The 17,992-nt window shown below is 36.8% G+C and overlaps 1 protein-coding gene across 1 annotated transcript in view; it reads left to right on the top strand.

Moving 5' to 3' along the window:
• The window catches only part of SPAG16 (sperm associated antigen 16), a 1,218,973-nt gene that overhangs the window by 22,168 nt on the left and 1,178,813 nt on the right, over positions 1-17,992 (top strand). The window contains exon 6 of the mRNA XM_006891956.1: positions 11,306-11,413. Coding sequence (XP_006892018.1) covers positions 11,306-11,413 — 108 coding nt within the window. The remainder of the gene's footprint in view (positions 1-11,305; positions 11,414-17,992) is intronic.

Genomic DNA, 17,992 nt, shown 5'->3' with positions numbered 1-17,992 from the left:
AGTACTCTTCTCCAACTCCACAGCTCAAAGGCATCAATTCTCCTTCTATCCGCCCTAATTATTGTCCAACTCTCTGACACATAATAAGTGATTGCAAAGACCATGGCCTGTATCAGACGCACCTTAGTGTCCAGAGAGACACCATTGCTCTTCAGTACTTTGGAGAGGTCCCTAACAGCAGACTTTCCCATGGCAGTACATAAGATCAATCACCATTAAACCCTGTATTTCTAGATTCCCACTGGATCTTTCCAATTTATCATTGCCCCCTCTCTCCACCCACCAAGTTGTGCATACCCATGATTTCCTACTTTCCCACTTTCTCTCCTCTCTTCTCGCCTTTTCCCTGCTCAGAACCCCATATACTTTTTAGTAGTTATCCTTCTGATTTTATGATGATGATCCTATGCAATATTTATCCTTATGAGAATGAGTTAATTCACTCAGCATAATGCCCTCCAGTCACACGCAAGTTATGGAGCAGTTTTTGAAATCTTTGCATAATATTCCATCACGCAACTGTGCAATTACACATCAATTAGATTGTTGTTTGGCATTTGGGCTGTTTTTATGCTCTTGTAATTGTGAATAATGCTGCTATGAACATTGGTGTAAAATCTCCATTTGTGTCTCAATTCTAATTTCCTTGTGGTGTATTTCTAGGAATGGAATAGCTGGATCATGTGACATTTCTATATTCAGCTTTTTGAGGAAATGCCAAACTGCCTTCCAGAGTGGTTATACCATTTTACAATCCCACCAACAATATGAGAGTTCCTATCTTTCCACATCCTCCCCAACATTTATTGTCTTCTATCCTATTATATTTTGCTACTAGGGGGGAGATGGTGTCTCATTGTCATTTTGATTTGCATCTCTCTTAATGCTAGTAATTTAGAGCATTTCTTTATATGTGTGATGGCCCTCTGAATGTCTTCTGTGAAAGTCTTTCCATGTCTTTTGCCTATTTTCTAATTAGTCTTTTTCTTGGGGAGGCTCTGAAGGATTTTGTAAACTTTTGTTATGGGACCCTTATCTGAGATGGTATTCCTAAATACTTCTTTTCACTCGACTGGAAAAATCTTTTTAATGCACTCAGGTATTTAACCTTTAAATGATCCCATTCATAAGATTTATCCTTTCCTGGCTGTGTATTTCTGGCTGTGTTTGACAGGCTCCTTATACCATAGGCAGAGCCTTCAAAGCTTGGTCCCATCTTATCTTTTATAATGTTTATAGTTTGGGGCTTTGCAGTTAGATCTCTGACCCATCCTGAGTTGATTTTTGTGTCTGGTGAGCAAGGTAGATCTAGCTTCAGCTTTTTCCAGATAGCAATCCAGTTTTGCTAGTACCATTTGTTGAGGAGGTTGTCATTTCCCTATTTGATAGATTTTGTTTCTTTGTTGAATATCACTTTACCATAGATAGATGGGTTAATTTCTAGGTTCTCAATTCTGTTCCATTGGTACAATACTGTTCTGGTTATTACAGCAGTATAGTAGGTTTTGAGATCAGGAAGTACTGTGCCTCCCACTACATTCTTGTTTTTCAGAATTGCTTTGTTGACTTGGGATCCCTTTCTTCTCCAAATAAACTTAACAGTTGCCTTTTCATTCTTCTTGAAAAATGAATTTGGTATCTGCATTGTGATTGCATTAAACATGTACATTGTTTTTGGTAGGATTGTCATTTTCACAATAATTGAATTTTCCTATCCATGACCAAGAAACAGCTTTCCATTTATTTAGGTATTTTATTGTTTCTCTTTTTTACCATCATTCACTTGTTTAATTATTATTTTAATTGGTTTGTTCACATAGTTCATATACAAAAGGAGCTTTGGTGGCCTTGTGGCAAGAAGCTGCACTGCAATTCCAGAGACATGCTGTTCAAATCCATCAGATACGCTGCTTAGAAAAGGAGGGACAGTCTCCTCCTGTACCAGTCAGAGCTGATTTGATGGTACACACACACACACACACACACTACAAAGTTCATATACATTGTGTTTCACACTATTCTTGATATTGTGTTTCATACAATATTGCTTGTGTTTATGTTTTATAAAATCAATTACCATTGAACCTTGCCCATCATTACCCAATCTTTTCAGGTCCCAGCCTGATATTTCTCACTTCTTTCACCCTTTCCTTCCACCCAGCAAACTGTACAAACTTTTGGTTTTACCCCTACCCATCCTTGCCCCTGTGCTCCCACTCCTTTCCCCCTTGGGTCTTATACATGTTGGAGAGGATTTGGAGAGGTGGGAACTCTCATACACTGTTTCTGGGATGGTAGAATGGTACAACCACTCTGGAAGACAGTTTGGCATTTCCTCAAAATATTGAACATAGAAACTTTGCAAGGCCCAGCTATTCCATTACTGGAAATGTTGCCCAAGGAAATTAGAACTGAGACACAAACAATGACACAAACAATTGTACACAAATATTCATTGCAGCACTATTCACCATTGCCAAATTCACCAGCCCAAATGTCCAGCTACAGCCGAATCAATTGAGAAATTGTGGTACGTTCACACACTTGAATACTATGTAGCACTCAGAAGCAACAATTTTGAAAAATACTACATAAATTAGGAGAGACTGTAGGGCATAACGCTGAGTGAACTAACTCAGTTTCATAAGGACAAATACTGAATAAGACCATTATGGTAAAAACATCAGCATGACTTCTGTTGTTTCTGGCAGATGTGTTTCACAGGGTTTTTTTTTTGTTTGTTTGTTTTGGTTTTTATTTTATTTATTTATTTTGGAAAAGGTTTTTCATGTCTCTGGTTAGGTTTATTCCCAAGTATCTTAATCTGTGGTTGGCTATTGTAAATGGTATTTTTCCTTCGTTTTCCTTCTCTATGTTTTCTTTGTTACTGTAGAGGAATCCCACAGACTTGTGTGTATTGCTCTTGTATCCTACCAATTTACTAAATTAAATTAGTCCATTTGTTCTAACAATCATTTGTTCAGTGCTTGGGGTTTTCTGTGTACACTGTCATATCGTCACCATCTCTTTGCTGTTCTGGATGCTGCTTCTTTCCTACTCTTACCGTATTGACCTTGCAAGTACTTCCAATGCAATATTGAATAGAAATGGTGAGTGGGCATTTTTGTTTGGCCCCAGTTTGCAAGAATAATGCTTTTAGCCTTTCTCCATTGAGAATGATACTGGCTCTTGGTCTTGTGTATATACTTTCACAGTATTGAGGAAATTCCCTTGTATTCCTATTTTGTTGGGTGTTTTGAACATGAAGGGATGCTGGATTTTGCCACAGGCCTTTTCTGCATCAAGTGTTTGGATTATATGGTTTTAGTTATTTGCTTTGTTAAAGTGATGAATTACATTGATGGTTTTTCTTATGTTGAACCATCCTTGCCTACTTGTTATGAATCCCACTTGGTGATTTTTTTTTTAATGTACTGTTAGATTCTACTGGCCAGGATTTTGTTAAGAATTTTTACATCTATATTCATAAGAGATAGTTTGTAATTTTCTTTTTTTTTGGAAATATCTTTGCCTGGTTCTTGGAGTGTTCATTTTTCTATCTTTTGAAATAATTTAAATAGGATTGGTGATACTCTCTGAATGTTTGGTAGAATTCAGCCATGAAACCATCTGGACCAGGCCTTTTTTGTGGGGAAGTCTTTTTACGGCTTACTCAATTTCTTCTTCTGTGATCGGTCTGTTGTAGTGTTCTACATATGTCCATGTCAATCTAGGTAGGGTATGAGTTTCAAGAAATTTATATGTTTCCTCTAGGTTTTCAAATTTATCAGAGTATAGCTTTTCATAATGTTCTGATAGTATAGACTTAATTTCATCTAGTTCTATTGTGATGTCACCTCTATCATTAATTAATCATTTGTGTCTCCTTTTTTTTTCTTTCTTTTGTTAAATTTGCCAGGGGTTTGCCAATTTTATTGACTCTTAAAAAACCAGCTTTTGGCTTGCTGGTGGTTTCAATTGTTTTTCTGTTTTTTATCTCTTTGATCTTAGCTCTTTTCCTTATAATTTCCTTTCTTCTTGAGGCTGTGGGGTTAGATTGTAGTTCTTTTTCTATTTGATTTAGTTGCTGAGTTACATGAATAATTTTGCTTATTTTTCCTTTTTTATGAGCTTTTTTGTTGCTATGAACTGCCCCCTGAGGGCTGCCTTGGCAGCATCACAGAGGTTTTAGTATGTTGTATTTTCATTTTCTTTTGTTTTGAGGAACTTTTTAAAATTTAATTCTTTATTTCTTATTTCACAGAATTGTGCTCTAACAGAGTGTTATTTAACTTTGACCTGGTGGTAGGGGGTTTATAAGCTTCATCCTCCTGTGGTTAATTTCAAGTTTAATGGCATTGTAGTCTGAGAAGGTACTTTGTATTATTTAATTGTTTTTGAATTTGTTGAAGCTTGCTTTGTGTTCTAACATATGATCAGTTCTGTAGAATGTACCATGTAAACTTGAGGAGAAAGTAAAAATAAGGTGCATTTCACTAATTTGCAAGTCATTTTTGCATAAAGGCCATGCTAACCATCTCTGTGTCGTTGTGATTTTAGTGCATGTGATGCCAAAGCGAGCACTTTAAAACTTTTCTAATAATAATTTCAAATATGTAAACCCACTCATCTGGTTCTTGGGGATACTGGTACAATTTGCTGCTGTAATTAGAAAAATCAGATAAATTATATCTGAGAAATTTGTCTAGGAGAGAGTTATAAGGTAAATAATATTAAACTTTAAGTTCAAATACCTATCTTGTAATATTTTACTACTTATCAACTCAAGTTTCTTATTGTTATGTAGGGGTAATTATACATAATATTATTATCTCCTTAGGAGTGATATGACAATTAGATAAGAAGATCTATGTAAAAAACCCTTTTCAAGTTACAAAGAGCTTTGTAAATGTCAGCCATCTCAATATATCAATATCTCTCTGTTTGGGATTTATTAAAATAACTATAAATTTTTTTATATTTTTGATAATATCGAAATGTTAATGAAGTGTGGGAAAGAAATTAAAGGAGTAATCTTCCACTCTAAAGTATCTTTAATTTTTAAAATTAAAGTAAGGAATTATCTTTTCCCATCTTGTAAGCATTTCCATGTCTCAAATGTCAGAGGTTTTCAAAATACAAGCTACAGATGTAGATTTTCTTCTAAGATATAGAATTTGAAGAGTACCTGGACATAAAATATCTTTAGATATTGTCTAAAGGTTAGAAAGACAATATGGTTTAAAATTATAGTTACATTTTAGGGAAAAGTATGTTACCTACCACATACAGGAGAAGAATAGTAATAGTTTGACACTGTTACTTGAGAAAAAAAAGAACAGGATTTTAGTTTTTCTACTGGAGTGTAGCCTAATTTTTAATTTGAACAAAGCAGTCTAGAACTTAAATGAGCTGCACTTGGAGAGCCACTGTGACTTGACAGCAGTGGGGTCTAAATTTGCAGAAAACTGATGGTTGATTCAGATTTCAAAGTCTTTTCTAAAGACAGTATGTTCCACACTTCCAGACACTAAATTAAAACCATTTCTTCACTGGCAATTGGGATGTCAAAATATTTACAGTCATCTTCTATCTATTAAATTCTAATAATTTCATTAATAACTGTTTTGCTTGCTCTTATTGTCTTGGTGAACCAGCATTTTATGTTGGTTTTTTTAATAATGTAGACACAGCAAATAATCTCAAGCAATGACTTACTTGTATAGTCCCAGTAGACTTGTACTTTCATATCTGTCATTATGACTTCCATCAGCCTCCTCCACTGAAGCACTACACTCATCATGATAAATGACTTTTCCTCCCAAGATTTTAATTCTACGTGAATCAACAATCAATATTCAATGGAAGCAGCAGTTAGTAAATAAAATATTGTGTTGCTTAAAGCAAATCCTCTACCAAAGACCTCTTTAAAAATTTAAAAAGATATCCCATCCTGCCCTGTGCCACCCTTATACTTCCTGACACATGAGAGCCCATTGCATCAGTGGCCCTATCAATCTACCTAGTTGAGGATCTTCTCCTTTGCTGACGGCCCACCCTTCCAAGCTTTATGTCCCTCTCCATGGAATAGCTCCCCCCTCCCGCCCCCAGCAACATGCCTAAAGTACGTGAGGCAAAGCCTCATCATCCTTGCCTCCAAGGCACACTCTAGTTGCACCTCCCCAAAGCCTCTTTATTGGTTCTTTTGGCAGTCCATGGATTTTCAGTGTTGTGTTTTTCCACTACAGCAGCTCAAAGGCCTCAATTCTTCCTCTGTCATTCCTATTCATTGTCTAGCTCTCAGATGCATAACAAGTAATCAGAAAGATGATGGCCTGAATCAGACACACCTTAGTCTACAATACAAACTGACAATATTACTCTTGAATAATTTGGAGAAGTCCCTTACTTCAGACTTTCCCAGTGCACTATATCTCCTTATTTTCTGACTACTGGTACCAAGGATGTTAATTGTGAATTTCAGTAAGATGATGTTGTTGACAGTTTTAATCTCTTCTCCATCCACCCTGGTCCAATGGTAAGAATCTGTTTTCTTGACATTGAGATGCAATCCATATTGAAGGCTGTATTCTTTGATCTTCTGCAACAAGTACTTCAAGTCCTCCTCATTTTCAAACAAGGTTGTGGCATTTGCATAACACAGTTGTTGAGTCTTCCTCATAAGAGGACAATTAAGTTCTTGCAAGAAAACATTTGCTGCTGTCAAACTCCACATTTCTAAACTCATTTGAATTTTGGTTCAGAATGTATATTGAGGCCAGATTAAGTTTTGTGAGTAAATCAACACAAATACATAATGATTTATCATTTACTGGATATGAATGTAATTGAAAATGTAATTGTTTAAACCAATGCTTGTTTACGTAAACTTTTAATGATTTTGCAGTGATAATGTGATGATTTTTTTTTTTTGCCTCATTCGTAGCATTTTTTTTTAATTAGGCCTCATTTTGTGTTTATGATGTGAATTTATAGAACTTTCTATCAGGATGTGTCTTGCTTCATTTAGAGTATCGTCTTTTGCTTTACATTAAGGAAAAGCAATGTAGTCTGAGAAGGAGTCTTTGTGAGTTGTAGAGATTTGGCAGAAAATTAGACTTCTTGAATTACAAGTGAAAAATTGCAATGTAACATTTTCAAAATAATTACGAACTTTATTTTACTATCTTCCAGAAAAATATAAATATGAAGAAAATGAAAATTAAATGGGCACTTAATATTAAGGGAAAAGGAGGTAGTTCAGTAAAGGGCTCCTGATTTCATTTGTGAAATTTACTTATTTTAATAGGCAGTTCCATACTTTTTTGAAGATCAATTTAATTTAATGTCTTTTAGGACAAGCACAGTGGAAATAATTATGATGATGAAGCCCATAAAATTTCATGGTTTAGTGTTTAGGTAATTGCCTGTTAAATGAAATAAGTATTTTATCTAGACATGGATATATCCATTTCTTTTGATTAAGAACATAATTAATGAAAGTTTACTCCTAAACTAGTTGAATGTCATACAACAATTAGTCCATAGTTCATGTTAGTAGGTTAAATGAAATATTTTTAAGAAGATTTTGAACTAATTGGTAACTGGTGAAATAGACTGTAGGGGTTTGTACTCCAATCCAAAGGTCATGTGTCTCCAGGAATTTGGCATTGCTGAACCAAAAGTCGCAGTGTCTCTGTGGGAAAAAGATGAGCAATCTCCTCCCATGTGACTTAGAGTCTTGGGAGTCCAGTAGAGGGTCAGCTATGAATGGGTTCTCACGTAATGGCTATAAATGAATGAATGAGATTATCAGAAATTACTTTGTTCTTATTGTATATGAGAAGCCTGTATGATAAACATGACCTATTTTTGTACATGTAAATTTAATAAATGCTTGTTTTTTACTAAATTATAACAAGATCATTCAATAAACATGATCAAATAGCTATTACAAAATACTGATAAAATTATTTAGGGAATTAAATTGAAATTGACCATTATGCTAAGTGGACTAACTCAGTCTCATAAAGAGAAATACTGTATAAGACCATTATTTTTGAATGAGTATGAGAATCCAAGGAGGGGAGGGGGTGTTTAATCATAGGGTCGCACAATTTGATGGGTGGAGGGAGGGGTGGGAAAAGGAAAGGGGAAAGATCCAGTGTGAAAAACAATGTATGCAGACTTTATGAACTTTATATGTAAACCAGTATAAAATAAAATTTAAAACCATGAATTTGGGAAAAATACCCCACAATTTTATGTTAATAAAAAAGTTAGATGAAATAAATGATACCCTGCAAAAGTCTGAAGTAATAAAAATAATTTATTTAGGATTTGCTATGAACTGGATTTATATATCCTGTTGAAAATGTAGTTTTGATGTGAATTATTGTATAGAATGGAAGAATATACATAGTTTTCTTTCTAAAAAATTTTATATTGGTTTGCTTACAAAGTTCATATACATCGTTTCTCACACTGGATCTTTCACCTTTCCTTTATTCCACCTATGGAATTGTGCGACCCTATGGTTAAGGGCCTTCTCACGCTCACGTAGTTTCTTCGTATTATATGTTCTCATTTTGTGCAAGAAGCTGTGCTGCAATCCCTAAGGCACGTGGTTTTTTACTACGAGCTGCTTCACAGGAGAAGAGGTGGGCAGTCTCCTCTTGGGCAATTAACTGCCTCTGAAAACCCCCTGAAGGGTCACCTATGGGTCAATTCCAACTCTAGCATACACAACAACAAACAATATTTTAGATTTTGGTGTCTTCGTTTTCTAAAGTAGTTAATTCTATATCATTGAGAAAAAGCATATGGGGACAGTATTCTATATGTTACACAAATTTAAACAGAACATCTTACTAAATCCTGTTGGATTGTACTTGAAAATGAATGTTTGAGATTCTGTTTCAGTTAAAGCTTTTTTGCTTGTTTTTAATGTAAAGACTTCCTACTAGTTTAATAAGAAATGCTACATAATTTAACACATAAACTGTTTATGTGAATACATTTAACTTTTTTTTTAAGTTACCTTTTATTTTTCTTTTACTTGTTGGCTAGGCATCAGGAAATTCAGAATAGGTGAAGCAACAGCTTGAAATGGATTTAAATTGCTTTACTGAGTAGCCTTCATTTGTGCAACAGAAAATCAGTCCCTGAAAAAGAATTTAATGACCAGAAAAATTTTAAGATCTAATATGTCAGTTAATTCTTATGCTTTCTTTTCTGGGATAAGCACAAATAGATCATTACATATGTTGTTAAAATAGTAGGTTGATATATTGCTGCCTTATTTATGATTCTGTTCAAGAAATTTTGCATCATTACTTTTCAAAGTAGTTCTAAAAAATCTTTTATGGATTAACATTTTGTTGCTGTTGTTGTTGTTATGTGCCATCGAGTTGCCTGCAACTCATAGCAACCCTATGTACAACAGCTCTGAACCCTAACCTATCCTTACCCAAGCTTACTGTCTCTGACACACCTGCCACCATCTGAGTTGATTCATCTCTTTGAGCGGCTTCCTCTCTTGTGCTGTCCCTTCACCCTTGCAAGCATAATGTCCCTCTCCAAGGACTGATCCCTCCTGGCAACCTGCCCAGAGTATATTAGACGGAGCTTCGGAATCCTTGCCTCCAAGGAGCAGCCTGGCTTCACCCTCTCCAGGATGTTCGTTCTCCTAGCAGTCCATGGTATATTCAATACTCTTCTCTAGCACCCCAGCTCAAAGACATCAATTCTCCTTCTATTATCCCTAGTCATTGTCCAGCTCTCTGACGCATAGCAAGTGATTGCCACATGCATCTCTATCGTATAGGAAGAAGCCTTGCTGATCTGCATGTGGTCCACCAAGAGTCTGAAAACATTACCTTATTTAGCAGCACCATAGTCACAGTTCCTCAGTAATTGACGGGACATAAATCCTAATGCAGAAGTCTGTTTGTGTGCATTATTATGCTTGAATTTGAATTTTGAAATGTTGTCACTCAGAGAAGCGGATTTCTTTCATTCTGATCTTAGCATGGAATGTCAGCGCTTTAATTCAGTCCATTACTCATAATGGGAGAGTGTCAATGCAGTAGCACGTTGTCAGTTAACCAATACTGCTACAGAATTATATAAATACCTTATTGTCGAGGCAGGAAGCTGTGGTGGGATGGTGGTAAGAGCTGCACTGCAATCTCAAAGGGATGCAGTTTGAATCCACCAGCTGCTTTGCAGGAGAAAGATGGGCCATCTCTTCTCAGTGATTGATTAACTGCCTATGAAAACCAACCAAAGGACCAGTTATGGGTTGGTCTGATGCACAACAACCACATTATAGAGGTGAAAGAAAAAAAAAAACAACCTCACATTGCTTTTTTGTGTACAGCCTGGGTTTAGAAATAATTTTTTTTTATAGATTTATACTAGGGGTTTGCAAAAGATGTATCCAGTTAAAGAAAATTTATTTATTACAACACTGATTTGGAAGATCTTTCTTAGCAATTGATCAATTGTTTTTAATAATGTGATCTGTAGATGATGCATATATTTCATAGGTCTTATTAGAATAATATCTTGATTGAACAGAATTTTTATGTTTATCCCAGTTATCAGAATTGAATAAACCAATATGTTCCCGTGTTACTATGTATTCTAGGACAATCAGAGTTATGTTTTGTAAAATCTTTTTCTTTATTTGTAATTCTTTTGAATGATCCTCTCATTGTTTTTATTGTTAGATGCCTTGGAGTCAAGTGTGACTCTTAGCGGCTCTATGAACAACAGACCTGAACCCTGTCCTACACTGTGCCGTCCTCCCCGTCTCTGACATGCCTGAGCCCGTTGCTGCAGTCACTGTGTCGATCTGTCTCATTGATGGTCTTCAGTTTTTAGTTGACATTCTACCTTTCCAAGCACAACATTCCTTCCTGAGGAGTAGTCCCTCCTAGCAATATACCCAAAGTGTCAGAGAAGAATCATCTGCTCTGGTTACACTTTCCTCATATAAAGATTTAAATATGGTTTACTAGACACATATTCTTTGAAAATGGACGAATTGTGATTTACTCTGTCACCATAAATTTTATTTGTATTTCTTTTAAATGAAATGTGGGTTAATAATCTTTTTGTAATTGAGTATTTTGGCCTTTTCATTCTCATTCCCATATACACTATATTGGTTGTGATACTTCAGTAAGAATATTAGTGGGATGCTTTTTTTGGAATGATCTTTTGAGTTTTGCAAGACTCGTAATTTTCAGAAAGTAAGCAGCAGTGACTTTAAAATATATTACTATTTTTTTCTTTTCAGCAAGGCCAGAGTAGATCTGCTGAAAATTCAGAAAGAACGTGATTTTCATCGGATGCATCATAAGCGAATGGTTCAGGAAAAAAACAAATTAATTCATGATCTGAAGGGGTAAGCTGATAATATTTGTTAAATACTTATTAGAAATTATTTAATTGGCACTAAGTAACATTCATTTCTTAAGTATCTTCTTTGGCAGGAGGTTTCAGAAAATTGTTATTTATTTGGCATTTAATTACCATCTATTGTGTGCTAGACATCAGATTATGTGTTTGAAATACAAAGGTGAATGAATTTAGGTTCATTCTATCAAGGAACCCAGAGACTAATGAGGAAGGAAAACAAATATACTGGATATACTGCTGTGCTTCTTTGTGTAAAAAGAGTATATGTGGTAGCATATGTCTAACTTCCACTAAAAAAAAAATCCACATGGAAAACTGTTCGCATCCACAGAACAAAACAGACTCCTCTGAGATCAGACAGCTCCCCCTAGACCCCAGGTGCTTTCTTCTAACATTTCTATTCTGACACCTTTACTCCCTCCCAGGAATCCTGCCGTTCTACTGCGGCATCCATTAATCCCACAGTATTTACAATTAGGAAGTTTATTAAGAAAATGTTATGTTACAACTCAGGTTGAAAAGAGGATGCAATTGTTCTTGTATTGGGACAGCTTCTCTGGTATGCGTCTGTGATCTCTGACCCTTCTCACAACATTGCACCAGTGATGCCCAGGTCTTTAAATCCTGCAAGCATGCTGTCTATCCCCAGACTTCTAGCACGTTTAGACAAAGACCTTTCCTCTGGTTCCATGGCATTCAGTTTGGCTTCAGCTTCGTTTTACCTTGGTTTCTAGTTCTTAACCACCTCTGCTGCTTCTGCTGCTGGCTGGTCTCAGATCATCTTATGCGGAATCCTCTGGTCTAGAAGGAGGTGCTACATTTATTCTTGATGGGAACAAAAAGTCCTATATATTTTCAGTCTCTGAACTTCCTCAAATTTAGCCTTCATTCATGGCAAAGCTGAAACAATCCTCTCATTAGTCTTATACCACTTATTTGCATGTTCTCACACACAAAAAAAATCAGGATATCTCATAACATAAACATTATTAACAACAAAGTTCTATGCAACTATATAGTGAAAGTCAAAGCCAATGGCTAGGAAAGCCATTTTAAACAATCAGTGTACTGTAGTACCAGCATATTATCAAGAATAAATAATAAGGAAGTAAGAGGTTCAAGGTCATCTAAATTCATTGGTTAAGAAATGTAGTTGTTATGTACTGTCGAGTCAGAATGAACTTATAGCTGACCCTCTAACAGATTTCCAGAGGCAGTAAATCCCATGGAAAGAGATTTCCCATCTTTGTCTTGTGGAGAAGCTAATGGATTCAAAACATGTACATATGGGTTGACTGTGCAGTCTTATTGATAGACCATGAAGGGCAAGCTCCAGAAATTAGTGGGATAGCAGTTAAAATATAGAAAGAAACAAATGTAATACTGAAACACTCACTGGCTTTGTTTTAAGAAATTTTGAAGATAGCTACTTGGTCAGTGACTGGAAGAGATTTGTATTTGTGGCCATTCCAGAGAAATATGATCTAGCAGAATTTGAAAGTCCCACATGAGTAAAATGCTCAGTCTCCTCCAATGTGATTTGTAGCCTCAGAGCTATAAGAGCTGAAAGGTCAGTCGACCATGGGGTTAGTTCCAACTTTATGGCAGTGAGTTAAGTTGTTGAGTTTAATTTTGCAGAGGATAGTAGCAGAAATAGTGTGGCAAGACACTGACCAAAAGCTTTCAGAAATTCAAGTGGGATTCAAAAGAAGGTGTGAAATGAGGAAAAGTATTGCTGATATTAGATGAGATTGGCTAAAACCAGATAATACCAGAAAATAATATATGAAAACATTCCACTCTCTGGATGAACACTTAAAAGAATGAGATATCTGGAACACATACGTGTGCTTGTATGGAACCTGTATATAGACTAAGATCTAGTTGTTCAAAGGAGACGGTACCAATTTAAAGTTAAAGAAAAGTAAGCTTTTGAGTTGTATCCTTTCTCCATATTCAGTCTGCATACTGGAAAAAGATTTTTGTGGGAGCTGAGATTTATGGAGGAGAATATGGTGGAAAGCTCATTAACAACCTATGACATACAAAGGACAGAACCTTTCCTTCAGAATGTGAATAAAACTTAAAATTTTTATTGGATTGCTCTTGTTGTTGTGCACTGTCTAGTTGAAACTGACTCATAGCTGCCTTTCAATGAGGTTTTAGAGGCTGTAAATAACATGGGAGAGGACTGCCAGATTTTCTCTCACCGAACAGCTGGTTTACTGAAATTGTTGCCTTAAAGTTGGTAGCATGATTCTTTACCTAGTAGGCCATCTGAACTACTGGCGTATGGATTGAACTTCACCACATCAGGATTGGAGCAAGACTCATCAGCAACCATATATTATGCAGATGATATAACTTTGCTTGCTGAAACTGACAAGATCCTGAAGCACTTTCTGCAGAAATTCAAGGACTATAGTCTTTAATATGGATTGAAGTTCAACATCAAGAAGACAAAGATTCTTACCACTGGCCTGATTGGCAGCACTATGATAGATAGAGAAAAGATTGAGGTTGTTAACACTTTCAACTTGCTTGGCTCCTTAATCAACACTTTTAGCATCAACAGTCGGGAAATCAAAAGACTAATTTCATTGGGAGAGTCTGCTGTTAGGGACCTCTCCAGAGTACTGAAAATCAACGATGTCAATCTTGAGACTAAGGTATGCCTAATCTAGTCAATGGTCTTTGCAATTGCTTGCTGTGCATCAGAGAGATAGCCAATGACTAAGGATGACAGAAGAAAAATCAATGCCTCTGAGCTGTGGTGCTGGAGCAGAGTCTTGACCATACCATAGACTGCCAAGAAAACAAATAAATCTGTCTTAGAGAGGGTGAAATCAAGTTTCTCCTTGGAGGCCAGGATTTTGAAGCTCTACCTCACATACTTTGGGCATGTGGCTAGGAGAGACTGGTTCTTGGAGAAGGACATCATGATTGGCAGGGTGGAGGGACAACACAGGAAAGGAAGACCTCAGATAAGACAGATTGATACAGAAACTGGAGCAGTGGGGTTTGGTGTGTTGGAATTAGTGATGCTGGCTCAGGACAGGGCAGGGTTCAGAGCTACTGTGCATAGGGGCACTATGGGCCACAGGCAACTCGACAGCACCCAACAACAACAACAACAACAACGGTAAACAAAAATCTTCAAAATGTCATCAGTGAGTAACATCATTACTAAAGAGAGGGTTGACATTGTGAAAGTTTTCGTTGTACTTGGATCCATAATCAGTACCCATGGAAGCAATGTCAAGAAAATGAATGATATATAAACAAATGAATTGAGAGAATCTTCTGCAAAAGACTTTAAAGTGATAAAAAGCAAAGATATTGCTTTGAGGTCTATGATCTATCTGACAAAACACATGGTATTTTCAATGGTGTCATGTTCATGAAAGAGTATACAAATAAGACTGAAAAAGAGTTGGCATTTGTTTGCATGCAAACAATAAGGAAATAGACTGTAGAAAGCCCAAAGAACAAACATATCTGACTCAGAAGAAGTACAGACAGAATCCTTCTTAGCAAGTAGAATGACAAACCTTCTCACATACTTTGGACATGTTAGTAGAAGAGACTAGGGCGCTCTGGTGGCATCCCAGAGGCATGCAGTTTCAGGACTCCCAGCTGTTCCTCCCGTGTGACTTACTGCCTCTGAAGCCCCACTGGAGGTCAGCTATGAGTGGTTCTGATTCTGTGGTACACAACGGCAACAGTCTGTGATTAGGACCCTTGTGCCTGATAAACAGGAAGTCAGTGTGATAAAGGAAGCCCCTCCATGATGCGACTGACCCAGCAGCTGTATTTTCCAGGGGCTAGTCCCTGCTCATAACCTGTCCAAAAGTACATAAGACAAACCCTTGCCATCCTTGCTTCTAATGAACACTCTGGCTGTACTTTTTCCAAGACAGATGTGTTCCTTTTTTTGTCAGTCTGTGAAATCAATGTTCAGTACTCTTCGCTGACATCATAATTTAAACATGCAAATTATTTCTGATTAATTGCCCAGCTTTCACATGCACATGAAGTCATTGAAAATACCTTGGCCTGGATCATGGAGCTCTTGTGGCCTTGTGGTAAGAAACTGTAGGTATCCCAGAGACACGTGGTTCAAACCACCAACTCCTTGGTGAGGTGAAGGGGGCAATCAGTGCAGTTTACTGCCTCTGAAAACCACGTGGAGGGTCAGGATCTGTCAGTTCTAACTCAGCTGGCACACACCAACAACATGCCTTGGGGTCAGGCACATTATAAAGTTCATCTTTTCTCTTTAAACACTTGAAAGAGGGTCTTTGGAGTTGCTTATAATGTGTTGTCATAGTAGAGTCATAGTAGAGTCAAGTAGGACCTTTAGTAATCCTGTGGACAACACATCTGACCCTGCCCTCTCCTGCTCTTATTCATCGTCTTGGGTATATATCTAGCAGTAGAATAACTGTGACATAAGTGATCACTGTGTTCAGCATTTTGAGGAAATGCCAAACTGCTTTCCAGGATTGACTGTTTTACAACCTCACCACCATTATATCACAGTTTCCTTGTCTCCGCATCCTCTCCAACATTTATTACTTGCCATCCTGTTAAACTTTGCCGCTGCTACTGGTGTGAAATGGTATCTCATTGTGGTTCTGATTTGCGTCTCTATTATTGCCAGTGATTCTGAGCAATTCTTCATAGTCATCCAAATATCTTCATCTAGGAGAAGTCTTTCCATTATCTTTTACTTTTAATTATGCTAGTTTATTTACAAAATTAAAATACATTGTTTTGCAGAACAGATTCTTCCAATTTCTCTTACTTCCGGCCCATCAAATTATATAACCTCATGATTAATCCTCCCCTTCCCCTGCACAACCTCATACCTCTGCTTTCAGCCGCTCCCACCCCTCTTACATCCTTATACTCATTCTGCAGCAGTGGTTTTATACAATATTTGTCATTGTGGGACTGAGTTAGTTCACTCAGCATAATGCTCTCCAGTCCCTCCCAAGTTAGGTAATAATTTACAAAATCATTACTCCTGTGTGCTGCATAGTATTTCAGTATGTGAACATACCATAATTTCTCAATCATTTGTTTGTGCTTGGACATTTGGGCTGTTCCCATTTCTTGCGATGGTGGATAATGCTTCTATGAACATTGGTTTACAAGTCTCCATTTGTGCCTCATTTCTCATATTCTCAGGGTATATTCCAAGTAGTGGAATAGCTGGGTCATATGGAATTTCTATGTTTAGTTTTTGAGGAAGCGCCAAACTGCCTTCCAGAATGGTCATACCATTTTACAATCCCACCAACCATGTACAGAAATTCCTTTCTCACCACATCCTCTCCAACATTTATTACTTGCTGCCCTGTTAAACAGACACATGAAGAAATGCTCAAAATCTCTGGCAATAAGAGATATAGATGTCAATAAAAACCACAATGAGGTACCATCTCACTCCAGGAATAGTGGCAAAGTTTAATAGGGTAACAGGACAGCAAGTAATAAATATTCAAGAAGGTGTGGTGAGAAAGCAACTCTTTCCATTATCTTTTGCCCATTTTGCAACTGGGGTATCAGTCTTTTTCTTGTGGAGTCCCTATAATGTTGTGTACAGTTTTTAATGAGATCTTTGTCCGAGATATCATTGCCAAATGTTTTTATTCCCAGTCTCAAAACCTACTACACAGCTGTGATAACCAAAACAGCATAGTACTGGTATAATGACAGACACATAGACCAATAATGGACAGAACAGAAAACTCAGAAATTAACCCATCTATGTATGCTCAACTGGTATTTGACAAGGAAAAAAAAAACCCCTATAAAATGGAGAAGTGATATAATCTACAACAAATGGTCTGGAAAACTTGGAAAACCTGCAGAAAGTTGAAGGAGGATCCACATCTCATAGCATGCATGAATATAAACTCAAGGTGGATCTGAGACCTAGGAGTAAGTCCCAAAACCATAAAGATCACAAGACACAAAATCAGACCAAACTTAGAAGGTCTAACCTATGGTATGTATAAACAGGCAAATGCAGCAAGAAATGCACAACCATGAGAGGATAACAACGATGAACGAAACATTCTAAAAATTAAGTCCCTTTATTCATCAGAAACTTTTTCCAATAGGATGTAGCTATGTCTTTTTAATTTTGTTCCCGTGAGTTGATTAAAAGAAGTGCATTAAAAAGAAATCTGAATGTATAGAAGCTTTCCCCCCTCATTCTTATTTAATATATATCTCTTCCAGTCAACTGGAACAGCATATCAACAGAAATGCAGACTGACTTGAGAAGGGGTCATGTACTAGGGATATTGTAGCTAATGTTAGATGGATCTTAGCTGAAACCAGGGAGTACCAGAGCATTGTCTTTCTGGGTTTCATTGATTATGCAAAGGTGTTTGACTGTGTGGATCGCAACAAACTGTGGGTGACTTGGAGAAGAATGGGGAACCCAGAACACTTGATTGTGCTAGTGTGACACCTATACTTGGACAAGGAAGCAGTTGTCAGACAGAGCAAGGGAACACTGCATGTTTCAAAATTGTGAAGGATGCCCACC

The sequence above is a fragment of the Elephantulus edwardii genome, unplaced genomic scaffold (genome assembly GCF_000299155.1).
Source record: "Elephantulus edwardii isolate Elephantulus edwardi_28Jun2011 unplaced genomic scaffold, EleEdw1.0 scaffold00106, whole genome shotgun sequence".
Classification (NCBI taxonomy): Eukaryota; Metazoa; Chordata; class Mammalia; order Macroscelidea; family Macroscelididae; genus Elephantulus; species Elephantulus edwardii.
Note: the sequence above shows the minus strand (reverse complement) of the source record. Positions and strands in the feature narration are given on the sequence as shown.